Here is a 17,853-nt window from a genome sequence, read left to right as displayed (position 1 = left end):
AATGACTGGCCACAGCTATACCATGTACAATGCCATCTACTCCGTGGCACACGCTTTACATGCCATGTACTCATTGAGACCCACTCGTGCCATGATGCGGGAGGGCAAGAAACCTCTGGCTATTCAGCCATGGCAGGTAACATCTTTCTTTAGATGTGTCTAGAGAGAACGAGCCATGTTGCAGTGCTCTGTGTGTGTTTATCTGTAAATAAAGTAGATTAGCCAAAATGCTGAGTTGCTGAGGTCTGTCACGCGCATGATGCACAAACTCTGCAGATCCCTAAATGTGCTGGTGTCGGTTGGCATCGGTCACTGTGATGTTCGGGCTGAAGAAAGCTTTTGAAGCTCATGAACGAAAGACCAGGAGGGAGAGAACATGCCAGTCAGGCATGGGTCTCTGCCAGGGTCCTACTCAAGTGTAGGCTGAAGGCCTGACAGATAACACCTGTTATCTTTTCCTTTTCCGGGCTACAAATCTAACTGCATTCTGCTCCCACCCAAGCATGTGGGTTGTGTTATAGCAAGTAGACACCAGCCATGAAAAGCAACCATTACTTGCACTTTCCAGCTATTTGGGGCTGCGGCTAATGAGGGCCTCAATGAATATCTGAACAGGAGGAAGGGACCAGTGATCAAGAGAGTCAGGAGCTGGATCCTGGGAAAGGTACAAACAGGGGTGTCCCAACCACATTTCTGCTTGTCAAAAATAATGATCTTGCCTCTCCTTCCTCCGTACACTGTTTTGGGGGTTCTCACGACCCTTTAGAACAGATCTGGGGAGGGTGCAATGGTGCATGAGGAGGAGAGGGCAAGTCCCGTGGTCTAGTAGGAATCTTTCCTGTGGCTTCTGCTAGAATGACTTAGTTGAATATGGAAGATACGCCTGTCTCAGGCTCCCTTCATCAGGCAAAATTGTTCCCCTCGAGGAAATGGTCTTAAACTCAACAAAAGACTAGAAAAAAATAATACCCCCTCCCCTCCAAATACCGTTCCAATAGGTCAAGGCTGAGCAGAGTCACTATGTTATCTAAACCTCTCCCCTCCTTTGTTCCTCAGATTCTCTCCTTTTTGAGGAACATCCGATTTAACAACAGTGCTGGAGATGAAGTATCTTTCACGGACAACAGTGTGGTGGGATCTTCTGGCTATGATCTTCTCAACTGGATCTATTTCCGAAACGAGTCAACAGCTTTAGTGAAAGTTGGGAGGATGGATCCAGGAGCCCCACGGGGCAAAGACTTCATCATTAACCCAGATACAATTGTGTGGTCTAGCAAGGTGGAGTGAATGTCCCAGAGCTTGTGAAAGAATTAGAGCATGATGGACTTGAATGCCCGTCAGCTCCAACCAACAGGGCCAATGGTTAGGGATGATGGGAGATGTAATCTGGGAATCTTTTGTCGGGGGGGGGGAGGCACAGGTTTCCCAACCTTGCTCCATGCAGTGGTTCAAAATAGCTTTGACCCTCTTACCTACATTTATCATCATTTCCAGCATGCAAAGAGGGGGCCACTTTTGAAGACCTCCAAGTCCTGCTTAAAACAATTCTATCCATGCAGAAAACCTTTCATTATATCTGCCTTTCTTAGACGCCACCTTCTGCAAGCTGTGCAAAGATCTGCTCTCCAGGGCAAAGGAGAAAAATTCCAGAAGGGAAGCCGGTTTGCTGTAATGTGTGCATTCGCTGTCCAGAAGGGACTTTTTCTAACCAGACAGGTAGTTCCAACCCTGAACCCTATTCTACAGTGCAGAAGTTGAATGTCCAGGTAGAGTTAAGGTAGGGTTACCAGATGTCCCCGGTTCCCGGGGACAGTCCTCGGATTTCCAAATCTGTCCCCGGACAAATTCCATCCCCGGAATGTCCCCAGATATTCAAATCTATGCCCAGGAAACAGGGCAGTGGCAAGCCTCAGCAGCCCAGAGCCAGCTTGGTAGCAAGTTGGCTCTGGCTGGTTTCAGGAGCTGCTTGCTGCTCGCTGGTGTGGCACCCGCCATTTTTTCTTGCCGGAAGTCCCCATATGATGTGTCTTGTGCACAACACATCATATGGGGACTTCCAGTAAGGAAAAATGGCAGGCGCCACGGCAGTGGGCAGCTCCTGAAACCAGCCAGAGCCAACTGCGCTACCAAGCTGGCTCTGGGCTGCTGACTGCCACTTCTGCCACCACTGCCGAAGGGGAACCGGGGTTGTCCGGCAGTACAGAATTCCTGCCCCCTTCCCCCTTTGTTTTGACTGATTGGGGGAGGCTTGGGAGTTGCAGGCAGCCAGCCGTTACCCAGTTTTTAAAAAACTCTGCGCATTTATGTTTCACGGGTGCGAAAGAAGGACTTCGCACCTTTACACAATATGCATGTGTGCTTGAGCCCAGGGTTTTTTGCCTCACCATCCCCACTACTGACTCCCTGTTGCTACTCAGCTTTAAAAAAAATCTGGTAACCATAATAGGCTAGTGCAGACTTCTTTCTGCCCTGCTGGCCTCCACATCCCCCTGAATTTCGCTGTAACTAGAAGAATTTTCAAAACGTATTCCAGAATTGCAACGTGTAGGATTTGCTATAGTTCTAAGTAACTTTGCAGTTCTAAGTTCCTTTGCAGCTTGCTCCCCTGTCTCAAAAAATGTGTTTTGTAACTTTTAAGATTCTGATCTTTTGCAATAAAAGGTCAAAATAGAGCAGAATCCCAGAGATTTTGAGCAATAAGATGGAGGCCAACACACAAGAATATTTATAACGAGGGTCTACACCTCTGATTTCTTCTCCTGCCATCCCCACCTACCATGTACACCAGCCTGGTGTGTGTTTGTGTCTCTGTGTGTGTGTGAAAATAAAGCTATATTAGAGATACTCAGTGCTTGCTAATTCCAGATGCCGCTAACTGTGCCCAGTGCCCAGAAGATCAATACCCAAGCAAGGACCAAGACCAGTGTATTGCCAAGAAAATCAACTTCCTTTCGTATCACGAGGCTTTGGGATTTGTTTTAGCTTCTCTGGCTCTTTTCCTCTCTCTAATCACCTCTCTAATCCTGGTAACCTTCATAAAAAACAAGGACACCCCAATCGTCAGAGCCAATAACCGCAACCTCACTTACATCCTCCTTGTCTCCCTCCTGCTCTGCTTCCTCTGCTCCTTCCTCTTCATTGGTCGACCCAAAAAAGTCACCTGTCTTCTCCGGCAAATGGCTTTTGGAATCACCTTCTCTGTTGCCATTTCTTCCATTTTGGCAAAAACCGTCACGGTAGTTCTGGCCTTCATGGCCACCAAGCCAGGAAACGTGGCCAGAAAACTCTTGAAGACACAATTAGCAAGCACCATTGTCCTGGTCTGTTCCCTCATTCAAGCAGTTATCTGTGCCATTTGGCTGGCAACCTCTCCCCCGTTCCCAAACCTGGATTTCTATTCCATGGCTGTGGAGGTTGTAGTGGAATGCAATGAAGGCTCTGTCACCATGTTTTACTCTGTCCTGAGTTACATGGGTTTCCTGGCCCTCATCAGCTTCATGGTAGCCTTCCCAGCTAGGAAGTTGCCTGACAGCTTTAACGAGGCCAAATTTATCACCTTCAGCATGCTGGTCTTTTGCAGTGTTTGGGTCTCCTTCGTCCCAACCTACCTGAGCACCAAAGGGAAGTTCATGGTGGCCGTGGAGATCTTCTCCATCTTGGCCTCTGGTGCTGGTCTCTTCGGTTGCATCTTTCTCCCCAAATGCTACATTATTCTCCTGAGACCCAACCTCAACAGCAGGGAGCATCTAATAAGAAAAAAATATCAAGGAGCTTAAGAAACTAAATAACTCATAACTTCCTATACAAAGAAGCTTGTTGAATTATTCTTTAGCTAATGTGATCAGGTTTAACTACCAGACTTTTACAAGACACCTGAAGGCAGCTCTGTTTAGGGAAGCTTTTAATGTTTAATAGACTATTGCATTTTAATATTCTGTTGAAAGCCGCCCAGAGTGGCTGGGAAAACCCAGCCAGATGGGTGGGGTATAAATAAATTATTATTATTATTATTATTATTATTATTATTATTATTCCTGAAAAATCTTGCAAATCTTGTGTATCTTTTCTTATTCTTTTTGTTTTGTTCATTCAATAAACATAGTGAAAGAAAGAAAATTGGTTTTGTAGTCCTATATATGTTTTGAACCCAAGATGAATCAGCAGAATTCTGAACCAAAAGCTCCATCCTTGGGAACTTGATCCTTGGGAAGATTAAATTTCCAGCAGCTATCTTGCAGATGTAGCTATAACCTGCCACTGTTTTGTTTCCCTTTAAATATCAGATCAACACTGGGGCCTAAACTAGTTTGAGAACCTGATTGGTGGATAAGGGGACTTTAACCCCTTGTTCTTTGCCGCAACTGCAGGGATGGTGTCACAAACAGATAATTATCTATTATAATCAATAATCTCACAACTGGGAAAAACCAACACCACCATGCTCTCAGAGGAGCTTCCAGAGATGGCATGCCCATGGCTGTTTAGGGGTAGCCTGCAATCAGGGGTGGTCAGCCTGTAGTCCTGTGAACACATCAGCCCCCAGTTAATTGCATGCAGCCCTTTGTTGTTGTTGTTTAGTCGTTTAGTCGTGTCCGATTCTTTGTGACCCCATGGACCAGAGCACGCCAGGCAGTCCTGTCTTCCACTGCCTCCCGCAGTTTGGTCAAACTCATGCTGGTAGCTTCGAGAACACTGTTCAACCATCTCGTCCTCAGCTTAACGATCTGTCCTTCCAGTGAGCACTCAGGGCTGATTTCCTTAAGAATGGATACGTTTGATCTTCTTGCAGTCCATGGGACTTTCAAGAGTCTCCTCCAGCACCATAATTCAAAAGCATCCATTCTTCGGCGATCAGCCTTCTTTGTGGTCCAGCTCTCACTTCCATACATCACTACCGGGAAAACCATAGCTTTAACTATACGGACCTTTGTTGGCAAGGTGATGTCTCTGCTTTTTAAGATGCTGTCTAGGTTTGCTGCCCTTAGCCTGAGTTCAAAAGCCCCCTACAGGTGACAGCATATTTATTTTTTATTTTTTAAATTTCTATACCACTTTATATTTTTAATAAAAATCTCAAAGCAGTTTACAGCATATTAAAACAATGAAACAATAGCTGGGCGATGTTCCTCCGGCCCCAGGAGGAACCTCTTCAGTAGGGCTGGTAAGTCTGGGCCTCGCCCCCTAGGCATACTGGGTAGAGAGGAAGAGGGAGAAGGAGAAAGGAGGGAGGGAGAAAGTAAAAGTGAAGAGGGGTGACTCAACTGTTTTTCCATCTGTCCTGCCCACTGCTAGCTTCAGCCCTCATCCACCACCCAAGGCGTATCTATACTCCCTTGCACCCTTGCCAAGGAGATGTATTGGCACCCCCTGTCCCTTGCACTCTTGGGAGAGGAGCCTGTGTGTCTTATCTGGCCAGCCAGAGCAGCAGAGATGCAACTGGGGATCACACAAGCACCAAGCTGCTCCAAGCCAGAGTGGAGAGACGTGATTTTTGCACCCTCTAGAGCCTATGCCCTTGTCAAGAGCCAACATGGCCAATCCATAGAATCATAGAATCATAGAGTTGGAAGAGACCACAAGGGCCATCGAGTCCAACCCCCTGCCAAGCAGGAAACACCATCAGAGCACTCCTGACATATGGTTGTCAAGCCTCTGCTTAAAGACCTCCAAAGAAGGAGACTCCACCGCACTCCTGGGCAGCAAATTCCACTGTCGAACAGCTCTTACGATCAGGAAGTTCTTCCTAATGTTTAGGTGGAATCTTCTTTCTTGTAGTTTGGAACCATTGCTCCGTGTCCGCTTCTCTGGAGCAGCAGAAAACAACCTTTCTCCCTCCTCTATGTGACATCCTTTTATATATTTGAACATGCCTATCATATCACCCCTTAACCTCCTCTTCTCCAGGCTAAACATGCCCAGCTCCCTTAGCCGTTCCTCATAAGGCATCGTTTCCAGGCCTTTGACCAATCCCTAGGTATGCCCCTGCCCATCACTGCCTAGAGACTCGGCAACCTCCTTGTTCTCCCCGGACATCTCAGATACTTCTCTGATCCCCAGTTCAGGCCTGGGTTGAGAGGAAGAGAGAACTGTGCTGAACCAGAGGTGAATTGTTCTGGAAGCTCTGCAAACGCCATATTGGTACTCAAGATAACCCAAACCCCCGCCAATTAATTGGTAGTGGTTATAGCACTGAGCTCATATGTGTTTATTGTCACTTGCTTTGAAGCATACTAATTGTTGTGTATTGAGTCAAAGGATTTTATATCTGTATTATTATTGTCTGTATTTGCATTAGGGTAAAGTAACTGCCTTTTGGTTCCAGAGGGTACAGCTACTATTGGTTCATTTAAGCTGCTGTATTTGGATCCTCTGTCTTATTGGTTTCCTCCAAAAGGCAGGACTGTGATTGCCTGATATTGTTCCCTCCAAAATGTATCCTTTCTAGCTAGTTCCCTGTCCCTATAAATGTAGCTCTCCCCTCCTTAGGTTTTAGTCTTGTTGCTTTAATAAAGAAGTGTTACTAGAGAACTGTCTCCAGCATATTATGTCAAGAGAGCTTATCTGAGGGTTTGGGGTGCTGAGCTCTGAGACCAGAAAGGGAAACGGTAATGTTTGGTTGTTTGACAGCTTCACCCTCCTGGTCAGGTGGCTGGGGTATGCTGCTTTGATCTTTAGCTTGGGTGTGCATCTTCTTGCTTGCGGTGTCCATCCCGCACAAGTGAGTGCGAGGAAGAACTGGCAGGCTGCATCGCTGTAAACCTATACTTTTCTTAATAAAGGCACTAGAACTGATCACTCTGGAGTTTTTGACATCCTTCTTTGGAATTCCTGCATCTCACGACTCACACAAGCTCTCCTCTGGCTCTGCGGTTTGCAACAAGAGCAAGAAAGTGTGGTCCGTTCAATTCTGGCTATGCCACTGGCCACAACTGACTCCAGCATGGCTTAGAGCTGACAGGTGGAGCATCCCCAAAGGGAATGGAGCTCTCTGCAGGAAAATTGGTTCCCCGTCGTGGGATATGTGGGAGACAATTCCATTGGGGGTTCATTACTAAGGTTCACACCAAATTCCCAACTGGTCAGACTTTATTCAGTAATGCATTACATGACATACTGAAGTACAAAATAGTCTGTGGGTGCATATCTGTTAACACACACCCTATATAGGATATATGTGCCATCTTATGCCACCTTCTGTTATCCCAGCATCTCACCATCTTTTCACTCAGCCACAGTCCTTGAAAACAGTTACTTAACCTGAGATTTTTTTTTACTGTGTGTGCAGAAGCTCGCCTTTTACCCTGGTGGCGAGTATACACTCAGGTTCCTCCTAAAGTGGTTCCTACCAATTTTGGCATCAGACTGTACTCTCGCATTCATATCAATATTGGCCTTATTTCTGAATCACAGAATTGTGAAATCGATAAAGAATTCCTCAGTTACCACCGTCAGAATATTCCCTTTTTCAGATCCCTTCGCAAGGGCCTCTCCATCTCCCTCTCCTCTTTGCCAGGGGTCAAATGTGTATCTCTCTTGGCCCACTTGCAGGGGTTTGTGAGCTAGACAGTGTATCCTTAGCCCTGCCCTCCACCAGCTGCTATTTGCAGATTAAATATCAATCCATGTATTTATTTAAAAGTTGTCCCCTGCCTTACATGTGTCAGAGGGCCTGCCAGGTGTGCTCTGGGTTGGATTCCCCACTGTTGGGCCCAGAACTGTTCTGCCATGTTAAAAAAAGAAGAAGTCAGGAGAGAGCTAGGGTCAGTCCAGACAAAGGGTGAGAAAATCCCTCCACTCCTCAAACAGGAGCGGCAACTCCAGCCAGAGTCAAAAAGAGCTCAGGCTGGAGACAGAAAGAAAGAGGAACAGTAGTGGAAAGGATGGGCCCAGATCAATACACACACAAGATGAAAACAAAGAGAATTAGTATAGAAACAAGAAGTAAGGATTTAAGGTGGAGAGGCAAGGAGCTGGGAGACCTCATTTGTTTCTGGTTTTGCTGTATAAGGGAATAAGATATTGTTAAGTATACGAGCAGAAATTGAAAACCAGACAGCTGAGGGGAAAGGGGAAAGAGAGAAGAAATTAAATTGTAAAATGTGAAAATTAAGATTGATATAAGGTTTGAAATGTTAATTGGAATATAAATTTGTAATATAAAGCAATGAACGGGGGAAAGTAGGACACATCTAGGAAGAAAAGTGGGAAGTCAGCTTATTGGGGGAAATGTATTAAATCTGATGTAATTTGGTATTGATTGGTTAAAATTTGGAAAACTAATTTGGCAAAGTTACAGGTAGGTAGCCGTGTTGGTCTGCCATAGTCAAAACAAAATAAAAGAAAAAAAATTCCTTCCAGTAGCACCTTAAAGACCAACTAAGTTAGTTCTAGGTATGAGCTTTCGTGTGCATGCACACTTCTTCAGATACACTGAAACAGAAGTCACCAGACCCTTCTATATAGTGAGAAGGTGGGGAGGGGTATTACTCAGAAGGGTGGTGGGAATGGGTGATTGGCAGATAGCTGTGATGAGCCTGTAGACGACTCTTAACGACTGCAATAGGTCTTACAGGAAAAAGCAAGGGGTGAGAAGGTGAAAAATGGCTTTGTCATGTATAATGAGATAAGAATCCAATGTCTTTGTTAAGACCAGGTCTCTCCATGGTTTTAAGTTTGGTAAAGGTAAAGGTAAAGGTACCCCTGCCCATACGGGCCAGTCTTGACAGACTCTGGGGTTGTGCGCCCATCTCACTTAAGAGGCCAGGGGCCAGCGCTGTCCGGAGACACTTCCGGGTCACGTGGCCAGCGTGACATTGCGGCTCTGGCGAGCCAGAGCCGCACACGGAAACGCCGTTTACCTTCCCGCTGGTAAGCGGTCCCTATTTATCTACTTGCACCCAGGGGTGCTTTCGAACTGCTAGGTTGGCAGGCGCTGGGACCGAGCAGCGGGAGCGCACCCCGCCGCGGGGATTCGAACCGCCGACCTTTCGATCGGCAAGCCCTAGGCGCTGAGGCTTTTACCCACAGCGCCACCCGCGTCCCTAGATTTAAGTTTGGTAATAAGTTGCAATTCAGCAGCTTCTCTTTCCAGTCTATTTCTGAAATTCCTTTGTAATAGAACAGCTACTTTGAGATCTTGTATAGAATGTCCTGGGAGATTGAAGTGTTCTCCTACTGGTTTCTCTGTCTTGTGATTCCTGATGTCGGATTTATGTCCGTTTATCCTTTGGCGTAAGGTTTGGCCTGTTTGTCCAATATAGAGAGCTGAAGGACACCTCCCAGAGCTTGAGAAAGAAGGGAGGAAGACCTTTCATTGCCTACAGACAGCCACCCAATCTTAAACAACCCCTAACCCACAATAATACTACTACCAGACTTAACACGGACACTGGCACCAGAGCCTGCAATAAACCCAGATGCCAACTTTGCTGCCACATACACCCGGACAACATCATTACTGGCCCCAACAACATCACACATACCATCTCAGGACTATTTAATTGCTCATCGTCTAACATTGTGTATGCCATCAAATGCCAACAGTGTCCTTCAGCTCTCTATATTGGACAAACAGGCCAAACCTTACGCCAAAGGATAAACGGACATAAATCCGACATCAGGAATCACAAGACAGAGAAACCAGTAGGAGAACACTTCAATCTCCCAGGACATTCTATACAAGATCTCAAAGTAGCTGTTCTATTACAAAGGAATTTCAGAAATAGACTGGAAAGAGAAGCTGCTGAATTGCAACTTATTACCAAACTTAAAACCATGGAGAGACCTGGTCTGAACAAAGACATTGGATTCTTATCTCATTATACATGACAAAGCCATTTTTCACCTTCTCACCCCTTGCTTTTTCCTGTAAGACCTATTGCAGTCGTTAAGAGTCGTCTACATGCTCATCACAGCTATCTGCCAATCACCCATTCCCACCACCCTTCTGAGTAATACCCCTCCCCACCTTCTCACTATATAGAAGGGTCTGGTGACTTCTGTTTCAGTGTATCTGAAGAAGTGTGCATGCACACAAAAGCTCATACCTAGAACTAACTTAGTTGGTCTTTAAGGTGCTACTGGAGGGAATTTTTTTTTCTTTTATTTTTTTTTAATTTGGCAAAAAGAGAGAGAGAGAGATAGACAACATTTTTTACGGGAGATGACAGTGGCTTTGACACTACAGAGAGAGCACTTCTCATATCGTAGGCTTGGGTATGTGAACAGGGTGAAGAGAGAGGGATATGGTTGTGCAGGATGGAACGTTCAGCATAACACACTCTTGAATTCAACCAACATGTAAATCACCAAGAAAAAAGGTCTGTAGCCATTGCAGTGTTGTGACGCCATTTTCATACAGGAACTATCACATACCATCTTTTGATTTGATTTTTACCTGTAGATGCTCCTTTGTGTTCAGATCAGGTCTAAGCACAATAATGTAGCATTTTGGAATAAAGATGCAGCCCAGAAGCCCAGCACTGGAGACCAAGATAGAGAAGACCTGCACGGCCACCATATACTTCCCCCTGGTGCTCAGGTAGGTGGGCACAAAGGACACCCAAACACTGCAAAAGACCAGCATGCTGAAGGTGATCAGCTTGGCTTCATTGAATGAGTCAGGCAGCTTCCTGGCTAGGAAAGCCACCGTGAAGCAGATGGCAGCCAGGAAGCCCATGTAGCCAAGGGCACCATAGAACATGGCCACAGACCCTTCGTTGCATTTCAGGATGATCCCTCCAGGCTGGGAGCGCATGTCAGAGTCTGGGAATGGGGGAAAGGTCCCGAGCCAGATGGTGCAGATGAGAACTTGGAAACTGGAACACGAAATGACAATGTAATTGGCCAAACCCTTCCCCAGCCATCTCCTCACCTTGTTCCCTGGTTTTGTGGCCTGGAAGGCCAGCACCACAGTGATTGTTTTTGCCAACACAGAAGAGACAGCAACCGAGAAGATGATGCTAAAGGCTGTTTGTCGGAAGAGGCAGATCCCTCCCCTTGGCTGGCCAATGAAGAGGAAGGAGGACAAAAAGGAAAGCAGGAGAGAGATGAGGAGGATGAAGGAGAGGTCCCGGTTGTTGGCTTTGACGATGGGAGTTTCTGTGTATTTCATTAGGATTCCTAACACAAGGCCTGTGGTTAAGGACATAAAGAGGGCAAATGAAGTCAGGAGGATCCCCAAAGGTTCTTCATAGGCAAGGAAGGTGATAATCTTGGGGACACATTGATCTCGGTCCTTGTTTGGATGTTGATCTTCTGGACATGTGATGCAACGGTTTGCATCTGCAAAGAACAGAATTATTGTTGTTGCTGTTTTTGTTGTTCTACCATTCACACTACATTCCCAGTGCAGCTTACAAAAACCAGAACAAAATATAAAAAAACACAGTTTAAACAAATCAAAATTTATCTATACATCAATAGTGATGAAAGAACACCCAGATGGTGCACATCATTATCTCACCAGGGAGAGCATTCCACACAGTAGGCACCACGGTGCAAAAAATTGAGTGGTCTATCATCAGTCAGTTATCCCTGCTTCTGACTTGGCAGGATTTTATTGATTTATGCATTTATCTACTCTTGTTTCATGAAGTTTTTTTACAAGAAGCAATACCCCATTCTAGTGTTAATTTAAAATATGCAACAATAACGAAATACATGAAACTTAGGCCAAAACTTCGGTCTCCTGAGTCAAAGTTCAACATCTGAGTGACATGTCAGTGTCAGCATCGCCCTTGAGCCAGTGTCACCAACTGGACTCACACACTTCAGCCCCGACTGGGCTAGGCGAGCTGGGTAGCACTTCCAGAGACCACCTTCCACACAGGAACAGGTCAAAGTGCTGTGGACTCACAGCTTAGAGTTGTGAGCACCGGATTCACTCCAACAAGAAGACAGTCGTCGCACAGCAGAGTACAGCAGAGTATAGCAGAGCATAAACGACTCGGAGAGGAGCTCTGTAGAATATCTTCTTTATTCTATCTACAACTATAATACACAACTATATACAGAGCTATATGAGGTCTAAGCATAAATGAATGCTGCACTGCACTGAGTGTCTGCAGCTGCTCTTAGCAGCAACCTTATCTATACACATGATCTCTAACACTCAGTCTCTCTCTCTCCCCGACACACTGACTGACTGACTCTTTGATGTGGTGCTGGAGCAGAATAAGTAGAGAGCAGAACACCGCCCCTCCTCTCTGGAGAATCAACAGACTCATCAGGAGATTCTTGGATATGGGAGGGGTGAAATCTCCTCAGTCAGAAGGGATTGGTTTCCCAAAACCAGAGAGCAGTCACCGACATTTCTAATGTGAGTTCTGAGGATTTCCCCCCATGCTGTGTAGGCTTGCTTCCAGATGTCATGGAATTTGACTCTAAGAAAGAAAGCATCTATGCACACATAAGGAAATGCAGAGGAGTGCTCTAACAAGGTACAACTTGTGCATGAACTATAATCATTGGGCAGGTATAAATTTCACTTTAAAAATGTCTTTGATATCTGTGTCAGCTTCCCCAAGGGTGTCCCTTTCCTAGATGGTTACCCACCTTCCTGCATGGAGATGGTCCCTTCTGAACAGGGAATGCAGTCATAGCAGCAGAGTGGTTTTCCTTCCTGAACCACTTTGATGAATCCGGGATGGCAACTTTCCACACACTTGGAAGAAGGCAAGGTCTAAGCATAAAGAGAAAGGCCATTAAGGAAATTGCAGGAGGCCTAACTGGTTTTCTGGTGCATTTCAGAAAATGCAACCAGTCAGAACATTACTGGAAACCTCACTATACTAGAAGAAGAAGAAGAAGAAGAAGAAGAAGAAGAAGAAGAAGAAGAAGAAGAAGAGGAGGAGGAGGAGGAGGAGGAGGAGGAGGAGGAGTTTGGATTTGATATCCCGCTTTATCACTACCCTAAGGAGTCTTAAAGCAGCTAACATTCTCCTTTCCCTTCCACCCCCACAACAAACTGTGAGGTGAGTGGGGCTGAGAGACTTCAGAGAAGTGTGACTAGCCCAAGGTCACCCAGCAGCTGCATGTGGAGGAGCGGAGACGCGAACCCGGTTCCCCAGATTACAAGTCTATCGCTCTTAACCACTACACCACACTGGCTCTCAGAGATATGAGGGTGTTCTTATACTCTAAATTTGGCCACCTCATTTAGTAACTAAAATTATCTACGCCCTTGAAATTTGCCTTCCTTCCCAATAGCTGGACTCTCCATTTACACAGCTTCTCAGGGGACCACCATAAGGTCTTGAAGAAATGTTGGACCTTGGACATGGCATGCATTTGAAGGCAGCTCCACACAGAGCCTGGCACCCTTATTGGAACTTATGGGATAGGGAACCCAATTAAATGAAAGAGATGATCTCCCCCACCTGATTGAGCCATTTGGGCCACACAATGGCATCCTGGTTGATGGTGAGCTGCAGGTTTGGGGAGCCCTGTCTGTCGAGACTCCCAAACTTCACCCTTAGGATGGACTGATTGGGAAACTTCACCCAGTTCACAACGTCCAAGTCAGCTGCCAGTTCCCCGTTCTCATCCAAGTATACTCCGTCCATGGAAGAATTGTAAAACTGTGAGTATCTCAGGAAAGGGTGGAGCTAAAATTAAAACAGCAACATTTAGAATATGGGAAACTTCGTTACTATCCAGTTCAGCCCATTTCGTGCTTAGAGCTCCTCTGACTCAGAGTTGGAGTCTTTCTAAACATTGAGGGAGTCTACTGTGCATTCCCATGCTGCTTGCATTCAAACTTAATCTGCATAGTCCACCCACAAACAACACCAAACCTAATGTTTTTCCACTGTAAATTTGGGGATATGGGGATAATCAGATAAACTGGGGGGAAATCAGGCTTCAAACAGCTCCACACAGGGTCATTTGTTTTGGTGTTCTTTTACTCTCCTTTGCACACACACTATTTTCCTCGGTACTTTCAGTTATTTTCTTCCTCCTGTTTCCAGTATGCTTCTGAACGGTGATAAATTCTTTTGATCCTTCAGCTGTACTGAAAACCAGAGAACTGCACTAAGCAAACCACATTCAAATTTCTACACCAGAAGTTGTGCCCCAGGCTGAAAAGTGCATGCTTAGGAATCACAATAGCTTTCATTTCTTTTCCCACCATGCTTTTAACTATTTCCAGTGTTCTTTTGAACAGAGGTATTTAGACTGCAACCCAAAGGGGAATGTCTACTGCGTGAATGGGAAAGACCAAAGTTGTTCTCCATAGTCCAGGCATGGCCAAACTTGGCCCTCCAGCTGTTTTGGGACTACAACTCCCATCATCCCTAGCTAACAGGAACAGTGGTCAGGGATGATGGGAATTGTAGTCCCAAAACAGCTGGAGGGCCACGTTTGGCCATGCCTGCCATAGACCAGTGTTTCCCAACCTTGGGCCTCCAGCTGTTTTTGGACTACAACTCCCATCATCCCTAGCTAGCAAGACCAGTGGTCAGGGATGATGCAAATTGTAGTTCAAAAACAGCTGGAGGCCCAAGGTTGGGAAACACTGCCATAGACAATTTCACATACATGCAGGTGTGGACTATCCCATGCTCCGCATAAAAAAGAAATTTGAGAAACCCTGCTAAATAGAAATGACCATTCCAATTAATGGGATGAGAATATTAAGGCACAAGAAATGTTACACATGTATACCTAATTCTACACTAATGAGCTTATGTGTAGCCTGTTGGGATATTCTGTTCCACCTTAAGAACAGACGTGTGGAATTGTTGTATGTCACATGTCTGTTTACACTCCAGCACATCTTGCTGGGTACTTCCGCTTGTGTATAGCTTTTGCTTTAGCGGTCGTGCTTTGGACACGAAGGAGATCAGACATGTTTGCTTTTTTTCCTGATGTATGCTGAATAAACTGCTTGTAAATATGCTCACACAGCTTCTGCCACTTCTTTTGTGTAGCGTTTACTTTGCTGAGTAGCGTGCCCTAGTCGCAGAGTCATGCCAAGGACTGGAGATCGCCCGGCACACTGGCCGGTGGACTGGAGCCAGCTGGGGCCCTGCCAATTGCCCCCATTTCCTTGGTTGCATGCATACACACTTAGTAAGGCTCCCGTACACACACACACACACACACACACACACACACACACACACACACCCTTGGAGAAAGGCTGGGGCTTAGTTTGCCCAGGCCAGTGCCAATGGAGCACCCAAGTGAGAAGGGAGGGAGGCTTAGGAAGAGCCTGCACAAGACCATCTTCCCTGCAGAATGGAACTCAATGCAGGAGGTAGGACGACTTACTCCAAATGGGCCACGGTAGAAGGAGTTGTGCTAAAGATGGTGGGTGTGACCAGAGGGGCTGTGACCTCCAAGGATATTATAAGGAGGCATGAAGAAGCACCATTATTCTAATGAATACCTGCCATGGCTGCAGCCTTTGAACTTCCATACGGTCCATCACCTTCTGTTTATATCTAGATGAATATGCAGCATTTAAGGCATGTGCCACAGCTTGGACAGTGTTGTAGATCCTGTAGCTGTCTAGAGAGAGGATTCCTTCCAGGTGGTCTTGAGGCGGCATCTCCAGTTTCTCCCTCTCTCTGCATCTTGTCCAGCCTTTCACTGAGAATGCATCCTTTGAATAGGAGCAATTAAAAGCATCCTCACAAAACTTCTTAATAGCAGAGGAAAAGGGCAGAAAATCATCATATTTTGCCCATTTATTTGTCTCCAAAAAGAAAGAGAAAATACTGTGGATGTGTTGGAAAGATAAGTCAGAGTACACTACATCCAGGTAAATGTCCCACATTGCTGTTGTGATCCACACGTTTCCTACAATGGGTTTCACCACCTTGTCAAATAAACCTTGTATAAGTAATATTCCCTCTAAGATGTAAGATTTTTCTACATAGTAAACAAATACATGAACTTGTCTCCACTTGAGGAACGGAAGATGATGGATCTTCTCTTTCAATGTATTAAGTTGTGGGAAGATTTGTGAGATGACAACACAAACACCGCTTTTGATGAGCACCGGCTTCAAGGTCTTCATGAACCTCACTCCGTTGTCAGTGTCTGGTGCAAGGAGGCCAATGAAGGTCCATCTGAAGTGATGGAGCAGCTTGACAATCCCTGGGTACAGGGCTTCTTCTTTGGGGACCATCCGGTAAAAAAAAGGGAACTGCCTCTTATCATTCAGAACATGAGAAACAAAAGCATAACTGACCTGGAAAGGGAAGGAAGATCAGTGGGTGGTTTTTATTTTATTTTTTGTTGCCAACAAATGTATGGCAGTTGTGGAAAAAGCAATTTCCATGCTGAGGAGATTGAAAATAAAAATTTCTATTATCTGCATTCATATTAATGTATCCATTAATTTCCTCAATATTTTTTTGATTCCTATACATAATAAACAGTATCTTCTGAAATATATTCATTTTCTGAATGGTTTCCACCCACAATTGCTTGTGCCGGGTGATTTTATTCTGTGCCCTGGTGTTCCAGATCGTGCTCATGTTGGTGAGGATGATATTTGTTGACACTACACAGAACTTACAGTTCCGCAATAAATTTCTGAAATTTCTGAAAGAATCCTTTGTCTTGGGGTGGATCTACACACATGAAAAAAAATACTCTATAAACAGGTCAGAAATTAGATCGTTATAACAAAAGGGGGAAAACCCTATGGAAAATCACGTAGAAAAATGTTCTGCTCTCTGGCGCCATCTTCTGTTGCATGTTTATAACACATTCAAATCGTTATTTTTTTACTAATGTAGCTGAGTCCCATTGCTTTGAATCCCTGAAAAAAACATTTGAGTAGAAATGGCTATGTGAGGAAAGAAAGGGTGATTGTCCACCAGAAGGAGTTAAAACTCTCTCAGGTCTGTGCAATACTCTTTTTAAAATGAATGCCTGTCACCAGTTCCACTTAATATCCACCCCACTCGGTTTTTGGATTCTCTGGAAAGATGGCAAAGGGGAATTAGGCTCAGGCTGGAGAAAGTTCCCCCCTCTCCATCCCCACCTGTGGGATTTTATAGATGCCCAACAAGCTTGAAATCTGAATGGAGTTTTGGGAATCAGCCCCTTCAAGGATAACCAGAATGTCATTTTGTCTTCCACAGTTGTAGTTGGGAACGTTCACCTGCCCCGTAGAAAGCAGGTCTAACATGGCATCATATGTCACCCTGCTGTTATAAAAGTTCTCACAGAAGCTGTAGCCAAGGGTGATGTTTTGTAAAAGCTTTGGATTCTGGTTGATATCCTGAACAGCAAACAAGAAGGAGAGGATCTGCCAGTATCTTGTCTTTAATTTCCTGCAAATATATGTAAATACGTCCCACATTCAATGAATATTTTAAAAAATTTAATTTCTTGCTCTTTTGACAAGATGAACTGGATTTAATTTCTGGAATTTAACTTATGCTAGCACTGATCCAAAGCACTCAACCATAACAGCCAAAACATCCTTGATGGTGTGTGTGTGTGTGTGTGTGTGTGTGTGTGTGTGTGTAAAGTACTGTGGACATGCTGAAAATGGAATCTGAGATAGGAAGAATGAGAAACTGAGAGAAACCAGAATTGACAGATTGGTCCATCCTTAGGCTGAACCTAAGCAGAAGGTTAGGGGCGCAGGTGGCGCTGTGGGTTAAAGCCTCAGCGCCTAGGGCTTGCCGATCGAAAGGTCGGCGGTTCGAATCCCTGCGGCGGGGTGCGCTCCCGCTGCTCGGTCCCAGCGCCTGCCAACCTAGCAGTTCGAAAGCACCTCCGGGTGCAAGTAGATAAATAGGGACCGCTTACCAGCGGGAAGGTAAACGGCGTTTCCATGTGCGGCTCTGGCTCGCCAGAGCAGCGATGTCACGCTGGCCACGTGAC

The 17,853-nt window shown here is 45.4% G+C and overlaps 3 protein-coding genes across 3 annotated transcripts in view; 1 reads left to right on the top strand and 2 right to left on the bottom strand.

Annotated features, from left to right (window-relative positions):
• The window catches only part of LOC307210988 (vomeronasal type-2 receptor 26-like), a gene marked incomplete at its 5' end in the record, with an annotated part of 266,099 nt that extends 249,961 nt beyond the window's left edge, over positions 1-16,138 (bottom strand). The window contains 3 exons of the mRNA XM_079967185.1: positions 13,380-13,607; positions 15,395-15,610; positions 15,992-16,138. Of these exons, the coding sequence (XP_079823311.1) occupies positions 13,380-13,607; positions 15,395-15,610; positions 15,992-16,138 (591 nt within the window). The remainder of the gene's footprint in view (positions 1-13,379; positions 13,608-15,394; positions 15,611-15,991) is intronic.
• On the top strand, positions 176-3,905 carry LOC307209865 (vomeronasal type-2 receptor 26-like; the record flags this gene model as incomplete). Its single annotated transcript, XM_079965228.1, has 5 exons — positions 176-190; positions 569-664; positions 1,057-1,278; positions 1,590-1,716; positions 2,866-3,905. 5 exons carry the CDS (start codon positions 176-178, stop codon positions 3,774-3,776), a joined length of 1,371 nt encoding a protein of 456 aa, XP_079821354.1. The 3' UTR covers positions 3,777-3,905.
• On the bottom strand, positions 5,150-13,281 carry LOC307209864 (vomeronasal type-2 receptor 26-like; the record flags this gene model as incomplete). Its single annotated transcript, XM_079965227.1, has 4 exons — positions 5,150-5,190; positions 10,375-11,283; positions 12,556-12,682; positions 13,195-13,281. 4 exons carry the CDS (start codon positions 13,279-13,281, stop codon positions 5,150-5,152), a joined length of 1,164 nt encoding a protein of 387 aa, XP_079821353.1.
• Positions 16,139-17,853: the final 1,715 nt, after the last annotated feature.

The sequence above is a fragment of the Podarcis cretensis genome (assembly GCF_951804945.1).
Source record: "Podarcis cretensis genome assembly, chromosome: 2".
NCBI classification, from domain to species: domain Eukaryota; kingdom Metazoa; phylum Chordata; class Lepidosauria; order Squamata; family Lacertidae; genus Podarcis; species Podarcis cretensis.
Note: the sequence above shows the minus strand (reverse complement) of the source record. Positions and strands in the feature narration are given on the sequence as shown.